The 10,216-nt window shown below is 30.3% G+C and overlaps 1 protein-coding gene across 1 annotated transcript; it reads left to right on the top strand.

Moving 5' to 3' along the window:
• Positions 1 to 4,138: 4,138 nt before the first annotated feature.
• On the top strand, positions 4,139 to 9,750 carry LOC102581906 (transcription factor RF2b-like). The gene is made up of 4 exons (XM_006358688.2): positions 4,139 to 4,747; positions 8,434 to 8,566; positions 8,681 to 8,765; positions 9,034 to 9,750. The coding sequence occupies exons 1-4, from the start codon at positions 4,338 to 4,340 to the stop codon at positions 9,378 to 9,380; spliced, it is 975 nt and encodes a 324-aa protein (XP_006358750.1). The 5' UTR covers positions 4,139 to 4,337; the 3' UTR covers positions 9,381 to 9,750.
• Positions 9,751 to 10,216: the final 466 nt, after the last annotated feature.

Consider the following 10,216-nt stretch of genomic DNA (forward strand, 5'->3'; position numbering starts at 1 on the left):
AATCCTGTTAAAAAAAATTTGGGTCAGATCTTAGGGTTGGATTTTGGAACGATCACGGGGTCTTGTCCTAGTTTGGGGTCGGGGTCGGGCCCTAGATCAATTATCGAAGTTGATTTTCAAATTAGAAATTATTTTCCTAAAGAGTATTTTTTTAGTCTCAAGTCAAAAATAAAAGATATTTTTTTCATTCACCAACCAAATAGGAATATTTTCTACTCCCCAACCAAACATGAGAAATAAGTTAGAAATCTACTTGTTTTCCAAGAAAACATTTTGCTTCATACCCAACACACCCTAATACTATTAATTGATCTTTCCTAAAACACTTCCTCTTCCTTCTCTCGTATTTCTTTCATTCATTAAAAATTAAAACACATCTTAAATTATGATAAATTTCAACAACATTTATTTTTTATTAATTGATTTTTACTAATTAGTCATTAGAATTTTGAACTGGTTACAAACCTTTTAACCTTCCATTCATTCCCATAAAATATTCATAATTTTGTGGTTCCTCGCTTCATTTCTTTTGAGTGGTAAGAGCTTGAGTTTTATGGTGATAAAAATGAAGAAAAGTGTTGTGCTACATTTTTTAAGGAAGCCAATATTTAAAGGGGTATTTGTAACCTCTTTTTTTTCATTATTAAATTATTTATTCTTTTTTTTTTTTGTATTATTGTGATTTTAACCTTTTTAAGACTTCATGTATTTTAGTAGAACATTGAATTTTTTTTATAAGGTCTTCAATTTCTTTTTTTTAAAATAAGGCGTATGTGGTGACAAAAATAGCAGATTGTAGTTCCTTTTGAGTGGGAGGAGTTTGAATTTTCTTGTGATAAAAATGAAGGAAAGTGGTATGCTACATTTTTCAAGGAAGACAATATTTAACCTCTTTTTTCGTTATTATATTATTTATGCTCTTTTTTTTATATTATTATGGTTTTAACCTTTTGAAGATTTCATGTATATTTCATGTATTTTAGTAGAATATTTTAATATGAATCAAGAATTTGGAATACTTGAAAAATATTTATAAGGCATTCAATTTCTTTTTTCAAAATGGGGCGTATATGGTGACAAAAATAGCATGTTGTAGTTCCTTTTGAGTTGGAGGAGTTTGAGTTTTCTTGTGACAAAAAAAAGAAGGAAAGTGGTGTGCTAAATTTTTCAAGGAAGCCAAGATTAAAGGTGCATTGTAACCTCTTTTTCTTTTGTTGTTATATTGTTTATGCCTTTTTTTTTAAAAAAATCCTTGATTTATTGTGATTTTAACCTTTTGAAGACTTCATGTATTCTATTATAATATTTTAATATGAATCAATAATTTGGAGTACTTGAAAAAAATCATGAGGTATCTAATTTCAATTTTCAAAATAAGGCGTATATGGTGAGACACTTCCTCTATTCAAAAAATAAGAATAATATATTGTAGTTCTAAATTAGCATTCTATAATTGCTATGCTTTCAAATGTCATGTTCTAATGACATAGTATAATTCATGCAGTAGCAATTATCATTTAAGTAACGAGAAAAAAAAATCGATAAATTAAATATTTAACTGTATTTCATTCTCATTTTAGGCAAGCAAAATCCATTGTTAATTGCAGCCGGCAAGGAACACACTATTAACAATGTTCTCTCTAAAATTATGATATCATATACTTGAAATAATAAAACATGATTTTACTATGTAGATGAAACTCCTCCTCATTCTCTCTTCAGAAAGTGATTTCAAAATTTCGATATTGTTTTATGCTTTTGTCCAAAATTATATCTACTCTTTAATTTCACTTGAGAATATTATTTAAATTTATTGTTTGAAATATGTAAATCATGATTATTTTGTAGCAAATATTGACAACACGAAGATAGCATGTAGTAAATATGTACGTATTTTAACTATTTTAGATAAAATTCATTATACTTTTTGATATCTGACATGCATAAGAATACTAACTTTATTATTTGAAATATGTGAATGGTGGAACTCGTAACTTTAAAAGAATTGTGTTTTTTAATAAGAAAATTACTTACAAATTGCTATTAACAACATATTGTTTACAAATGTACTTTTGAATCATAAGTGAAATATAACCACACATTTTTCTAAGAAAAATTAAGAATAAGAAAGTATAAAAGCTAAAAAAAAATTGTGAGACCTTTTCTTTATATTGTTTATTTTTTGCCTTTTAAAATATTTTCTACAAAGATAATATTATGAAAGTAATCAAATTATATTCTAATAAAGCAAAAAAAAAAAAGAGTTAAAATAGTATATACACAATATAATATTTATACACTATATGATACATAGAAATCAAATTTTAATGATTTGTATTTCCATTACTCTAACAACTTTTTATTATTACAACTTCTAAAATAATTAATAATTATATTATATTAATTGATATTTCATATTGTAGTCCTATAAATAAAGACTTTGTAAAAATAATCACATTAACATGTTAAATTGTTATGTTTTTAGTGCTTATTAGATTTATAATTTAGTTTGATTCGAAGAATGAGATGAAAGCTATTGAAGGGTGATCGGCTTATGGGAATGAAATTTTAAAAACGATTAAGATTGTAACAATGATATTATAAATTACATCTTCCATCTATTATTTCATAAAATTATTAGAATCTTATCTTATTTTATAACCGCGCGAAGCGTGGACAAGTTCACTAGTTAAGAATAAAGATGAAGGAAGAACTAAAAAGAAGCAACACCAACTTTGTGATAACACCTAAAATAGTAACCAACTAGTTAGAAGAAAATTAAGGAATTGACACATCTTATTAGTTACAAATATTTATGAAAAAGATATTCTTTAAGTTAATTATGTTAGGACTTTTTTTTTTATCTCTCCCTAGGAGCTTCCACCCCTTTTGCTCCCTTGGTGGCTCAAACTCGCAACCTTCGGGTTGGAAGTGAGGGTGCTTACCATTCGAGCAACTCCCTCTCGTCAATTATGTTAGGACTTATTTTATTTCGTTTTTCCTTTTTTTTTAATTTTTAATTCTTATTTAGAAAAAAATTGTTTTAATTTTTTTTATTACATATTGTTAGAAATCTAATGTTATGGATCGAAAACTAAAAAGTTATCTTAATACTAGTAATAACAACTATTAAATACGTTATTTATTAAATTTAAATAGCAATTTTGGTCCTCAAGTTATTGTCACATTGCAATTTTGATCCTTCTGGTATTTGACTTATTTGACTTAGTACATTAACCTTCAATTAATTAAAATGTGTTATTAACCTAGAAAAAATATATATGTTACTTTAAATAATAATCCTCAAATCTATTAACTTTATTATGGATTAAAATAAAATATTTTAATTAACTGAAGATTAAATATACTAAAACATATAAACACAAGAATTACAACCGCAATAAAACAAGGTAAAATTATTTGAATGGGTACCTTTTAATAAATAATTACAGATTTTAACGATATTTTTTATTTATTATCATTTATAACAATACTATAATAAATCTGTAATATGTATTAAAAGTGAATTATGTATGCAATATATATGTATTATAACTGTTTTTTTAATAAAATATGTTATGTTTGTTTGATAAAAAATTGACACATTGTATTATAAGTGTATTAAAATGTGTGATAAATGTATTATCTATCAATAAAACTTGTGTTATATATGTCCTATAAGTTGCTCGGTATAATATCTATTGAAATTGTATATTAAAAGTGATTAAATGAATAAAATATGTTATTGATATAAATAGAAAAAATTACTCCCTCCGTTTCACAAAGAATGATCTCCTTTCCTTTTTAGTCAGTTTCAAAAAAATGACCTCTTTCCTATTTTGGAAACATTTTACTTTTTGCTTTCCACGTGGCATGTTTAAGACCACAAGATTAAGGGGCAATTTTGTACATTTGACATAACTTTAATTTAGGACCACAAGATTCAAAAGTCTTCTTTAATTTCTTAAATTTTGTGTCAAGTCAAACCAGACCAATCTTTTTGAAACGGAGGGAGTAGTATTTAATATAATATATTTAAGTAATTTCCCCAAAAAACAATGATTTGAGAACCAAAATTACTATTTTATCATTATTTTCTCTTATCCTTTTGGGGTGGACCGAAATGGGACGAAGCCCATGCAGAGCCAACAGCCAAGTCCGATGAAATCATTACGCTCTCCATACAGTGGGACCCACAATCCCTTTTTCTTTCGCAAATCAAGTTAAAGCTTTTTTACAGTTAAAAAAGTCAAAACAATCCGCTTCAAACTGTTTATTCTTACTTAGCTGTATCAATCTTCTTCTCCATCAACTTCATTTTTTCTCTTCACTCGAAAATGCAAGATCCTTCTAATCCAAATTCCATCAAGTTGCCGACGACGACGTCTTTTTCAGCTGCATTCCGTCCATCTCACCACCGACGAGCTCACTCGGAGGTGAATTTCCGGTTGCCGGAGGATCTAGATCTGGTGTCCGACCCATTCGATGCACCTGCCAGAAGTTTCGAGGAGATCGGGTCGGAGGATGATTTCTTCTCTACTTATATGGATATTGAGAAGCTCGCCGGTGGATCTAATCCCACTGATATCGATGTTGCTGCTGATGGAGAGAAGGGGCCACGTCATAGGCATAGTAATTCTGTCGATAGTTCAAGTTTGTTGATGACTGAGAGTATTGAAGCTAAGAAAGCTATGGCTCCTAATAAATTGGCTGAGCTATGGACTATTGATCCAAAACGTGCCAAAAGGTACCTTTTAAATTGTGATGATTATCAACTTGATCAACTCTGTTTTATATTGTTTCCCTACTAAGTAGGGCTGTTAAAAATGAACCCAATATAGGTAACCTGTCCAATTTGTCCAGAATTTTAAGGGTTGGATTCGAGATAATTTGAATTTGGTTCAATCTCAACTCATTCAAGTCTAATCCATTTTAAGAGAATCCTCAATTGAATACAATTCAATCTCCAATTTCAATATGTTTTAAAACTCTTTACTAAGATATGTTCCTATATTAAATGTATGAATTATTATCTATTTAACATCTTTTAGAATTTATCTATCCATTTGTTATTTTTTTAAAAGAAAATCTTGAGCTGAAATTCAAATTGTGATTATAAAAGTTAAATATCACTATGTTAAAATTATTGAGATTAATTAGGTCAAATTGGATGGGTCAAGACTCAACCTGTTTTTAGCCCATTTGAGCCCAAAGTAAACTTGGGCGGGTCAAGACCCAATCCGATTTCTATTTCAACCATTTTAATATCTTCAATTCCAACTCAATCCGCTCATTTGACACTCCTACTACTAAGACCATCTCCAACCCACCTCTATTTTACTTTTTATTCTCTATATTTAGAGAGTAAAATAGAGAATGGGCTCTCCAACCCCCCCTCTATATTACTCTCTATCCTCCATTTATAGATATGTGAATAGTAGTTCTCCGAATTTGAAGAATTACTATTCACCTCTCTATTTCACTTTTTTATTATTTTAGTATTAAGTCTTTATTATTTATAATTAATTTTCTAATATAATATAACATCTAAAAACATATTATTGACAAGTTACTATTTTTATCCGAATTAATAATTTTCTAATTTATTTTTAAAAAAATTGTCACTTTAAATATGTAATTTCAAATTATTTTAAATATTATTTATATTATATGAGACTATTAATTAAGTCTTTAATTGTTGAATTATTTTTTAAGTAATATAACATCTAAAAAAAACATACTATTGATAAGTATACTATTTTCATCTCGAATTAACAATTTTTTCAATTTTTTTATTTTAAAAAAATTGTCACTTCAAGTATTTAATTTTAAATTATAATTATTTTTCACTATGAAGAATACACAAAATCTACATGATAATTCAAACAATTTACTTTTATGTTACAGTGATAAATTATTAAACTACACTTTTTAATGAGCATGAAAATAATTTTTGCAATAGTTTAAAATGGAATAGGGGAAGTAAATTAGTACATGAAATAATTGGATACAAGATGAAATTGTTGATTTAAACAATTTTTAGCTACACATAAAAAATATGGACAAAAAATTACTCATTTTGAACTCTATAATGCATTAATAGAGCATTATGGGAGCAACATAATAGTCTTGAAAGTCGAGTATTTATGTAAAATTTAAAATTAAATTTTACGATAATGCATTATTTATTATGTAATTGTATCTCATCTATGATTTCACTTTTATTTGAATTGATTGTTAGTATGTATTATACATAATATTCGTTGTACTTTATTTTATTTAGAAATTTAGAATAAAATATAATTTTATATTTAATGAAAAAATTGAAAAGAATAAAATTTATATCACACGAAGATTATATAGATTATAGGGTAATTATTTACAAAAAGAAGAAATGATTTATATTATGAAATAAGAAAATAAAATTGAAATAGAAATAATAATATAATATTGAGGAAAGGGAAAAAGATTCTTTTTTAGAGAATAAAATAGAGAATTGGATTGGAATTGATTGTCGTAAAAAATAAAGAACTAAAGTAAAATAGAGGATAGGGTTGGAGATGCTAAGTGATCCTTGATTCGCCTCGCCGAAATTTTGTTCTTCTCTGTTAACTTATGCCCCTGTTTTCTTTTCATGGATCTGAATTTTCAGATAAAATTATTTCTATTGAAGAAGATTATGAAGCTAATCAAGTTGTTTTTCTCTCTTCACTGCTTTGCTGAAGAACGAAGTGAATGAGGAATGTCATGTTTTTGTTCTTACTCATTTTTGGTATCGAGTATTATAGAACACTCGAACTCAATAGGGCAGCTACTAAACCCATACACACAGAGTAGGTAGAAATTTCTTTGAAGCAAGTATAATATAAATGCTAAAGCACACACAGCAGAAAGAAGGGCAGTGAAGCACCAGGGTGACTTAGTGATCAATGACGTGGATTGAGCGTTATGAGGTCTCAAATTCAATTTTCAATTGAGACAAAAATACTAGATGATTTCTTTTCATGGCGTATCTAGAGGGGGTGCCGTGGGTTCACGTGAACTTATGCTCCTCTCTCTAGATTATATATAGTAGTGTTATATTTTTAAGAAAATATTTAAATATAGATGTGTCAACTCACATTAAAAGTATTATATAATAGATGAGAGGGAGTTGCTCGGATGGTAAGCACCCCTCACTTCCAACCCGAAGGTTGCGAGTTCGAGTCACCAATGGAGCAAAAAGGATGGGAGTTTCTAGGGAGGGTAAAAAAAAAAGTATCATATAATAATACAATGATGATTGGTGCACTTCTCTAGGTGAGGATAGAAATTTAAATCTTAGTATTTATTTTGTCTTTTTGAATAACACCTCTTCAAATGGTTATCGATTACACTTTTGGTGTTTCAATTAATTTTTTTTTAATTTTTTTTTTCTTTAATCTTTCAAAATTTTCAAGTGTGTTACATCAAAAAGTCCTAAAAATTTAGCATGGTAAATTTTTTATATAATTAAACTATATGTGTACATCAAAATTTAAAATTAGTAGTATTATATATTTTTGACCTATAATTTTTAAAATTTAATGGTTCATATTAAGAACCTAAAAGTCAAACCGATCAAATTTATATTTTAGATGCATTTTTTTGTAATCGTGCACCCATCTTACTGAAATCCTGAATACGTCTCTGATTTCTTCTCATATGTTCTAGCCTTAAAGGGCAGAGTTATTTGAAACTTGTTGTTGGTGGGAGGTGATAAATATCCCATGAAATTAGTTAAAGTGCGCGAAAGCTGGCCCAAACACCACAGTTATCTAAAGAAGGGCGACAAAGCACCTAAATGAGTCAAACCAAAGCTTTTAATCAAAAGCTCCAATGTGTTCTTAAACTAGAACATTGATCACAAACCTTATGTATGTTGCATGGAGAACAATTAGGACACAAGGTAAACGAGATAAATACCAGATTTTGGGGTCTGAAGTTGGTAATTCTTCATTTCTCACCAAGAACCATTGTGTGCCCCAGATTTATCTTTCTATCAAAGCTTCATTCCGGAGCTTTAACTATCCAAAACGAAGCAATGGAATTCAGAGTTCTTATTGCAAGTACTTTTGTGCATACTAACCCGCATCTTGTCTAAGAAGCACGTGTACTCCAAAGAGGAATTCATGCTCCTATAGCACAAAAAGAATCTCCAGCACTCCACAACGAGTATGTGCAAACAAGAGTTTCTCTTGCATCCAAAGACAAAATTTAAGTCAAAATGCTAACCATAGATACATATACCATATCACTTATCAGTTAATGATCAACTTACATGAACAATTTATGCTATTGAGATGAAATGCATAGTATCACTTTGTAAGTTTGCTGAAGTATACATGTATTGATAAGGGAAGAAATTCTTAAGTTCAGATCTGCTATTTTTCTGACTTTGAGAATTTCGCGCAGGATTTTGGCGAATCGGCAGTCTGCTGCTCGTTCTAAAGAGAGAAAGGCCCGTTATATATCTGAACTTGAGAGAAAAGTTCAGACCCTTCAAGCAGAATCGACCACTCTTTCTACACAACTGACCCTTTCCCAGGTACTTCCTTCTTTTATAGAACTTGCGTTTTAAGTTCTAAAATCTCTAGGCACTTGCAGAAACATACAACTTATTCTACAACTTTGGTTATTTTTGGTCTGTAAACTTCGGCAGAGGGATACAACTGGGCTAACTAATGAGAATACAGAGCTTAAGCTCCGGTTGCAAGCAATGGAACAACAAGCTCAATTACGTGATGGTATGCTCCCCATCTATTGCTTTCCGCTGCATTGTTGCAATATTGTCTTTGATTTAAATAGTCATTTTTCCCTTCCTTCTCAAAATTGTCAGCTACTTATAAACTCCTTTCCTGGAGGATGGACTGAACAAATAAAATCTAATATTACTTCTTTAATCAATAAAACGACTTACCTTATCCCTCTACACTGAGATAATAAAAGTTTCATCTGTGATAGAGCAACTACTGATGTTGTGCAAATCTTTCTCGTGCCGTTCCAAATTTACAGCTCTGAACGAAGCACTGAAACAGGAAGTTGAAAGACTTAAAATAGCTACAGGGCAGATATCAGCTTCCTCAGATGCATACAATCCAGGAATGCAGCAAATTCAATATAACCGACCAGCATTCTTTCCTCATCAGAACATACAGATGCCACAGTTTCACCACCTCCAGGGCAGCATGTCTAATCCGCGTCACCCTCTACTTTCGGGAAACGCGCAGGCTCTGGCAGATGCAATGCAACAAGATCCCCTCGGTCGTTTTCAGGGTCTTGATATTAGTAGCAGGGGTTCTCATCGTGTTAAGAGTGAAGCCCCCTCCATTTCTGCCAGTGAAAGCAGCAGTACATTCTAATTGAGTTGCCACTTTGTGCATTACCCTCCCAACCATATTTATTATACTGTCCATAGTAACTAAACCGTAGGAACTTCATTATTCTTAAAAAAAAATTGATTAGTTATTTGTCCCATTAGACTCGAGTTTAGGTTTAACAGGTCATGAGATATTTCTGTTTCTGTTCAGTTTCCTTTCTTAATCTGAACCAGACCTTGTAATTTATTCATGTAACGCTTATAGGAAGGTTGTCCACTGTCACCACTTCTCGGTGTTGCAGTGTCATTGTCTTTGTGTTGTTGCATTTTTTAGTGTGTGAACTACTTCACTCTAGACTTGAATAACTAATGTATGGCTCCATAAGTTGTACTGATAAAATTATTTCAAACTTCCCCTGTTTCTTACCTACGGTTTCTCTCTGAGTTGTAGAACATGTTTTTCACTTCATTTCATTGCCAGGACTAACAATAACATACTTAATGTAATTCCACAAGTGAGGTCTGGGGAGGGTAGAGTGTAACACAGACCTTACCCTACCCCTACCTCATGGAAGTAGAGAGGTTGTTTCTGAAAGTTTCTTTTGCTGGACTTGATATGCATAAATGCAGGCTCCACTGTTTATCAGCTAGGTAAACTATTTTGTTTGAGCGCCTGAATGTTGAGCCACTTGTATGTAATAGATAGAAATCAAGGGAGATAGCTTCAGATTCCTCCACAGAGGGAATGCAATAGAGGAAAGACTACTTATGGATATAATTCTGGATAGGATTGAATTGGAGGTATACAGATGGACGATGGTTGAGATTTCTCTTTAACGCCTCGTCAGTTAACAATTCTGGAGGACCTTGAAAGCTGAA

The sequence above is a fragment of the Solanum tuberosum genome, unplaced genomic scaffold (assembly GCF_000226075.1).
Source record: "Solanum tuberosum cultivar DM 1-3 516 R44 unplaced genomic scaffold, SolTub_3.0 scf00279, whole genome shotgun sequence".
In the NCBI taxonomy this organism is placed as follows: Eukaryota; Viridiplantae; Streptophyta; class Magnoliopsida; order Solanales; family Solanaceae; genus Solanum; species Solanum tuberosum.

What these genes read in the sequence shown, in the direction of transcription:
- LOC102581906 (XM_006358688.2), top strand. Translation starts at nt 4,338, where the DNA reads ATGCAAGATCCTTCTAATCCAAATTCCATCAAGTTGCCGACGACGACG. An exon ending in GATCCAAAACGTGCCAAAAG is followed by an intron (nt 4,748 to 8,433) that starts GTACCTTTTAAA and finishes AATTTCGCGCAG; the next exon opens with GATTTTGGCGAATCGGCAGT. An exon ending in ACAAGCTCAATTACGTGATG is followed by an intron (nt 8,766 to 9,033) that starts GTATGCTCCCCA and finishes CCAAATTTACAG; the next exon opens with CTCTGAACGAAGCACTGAAA.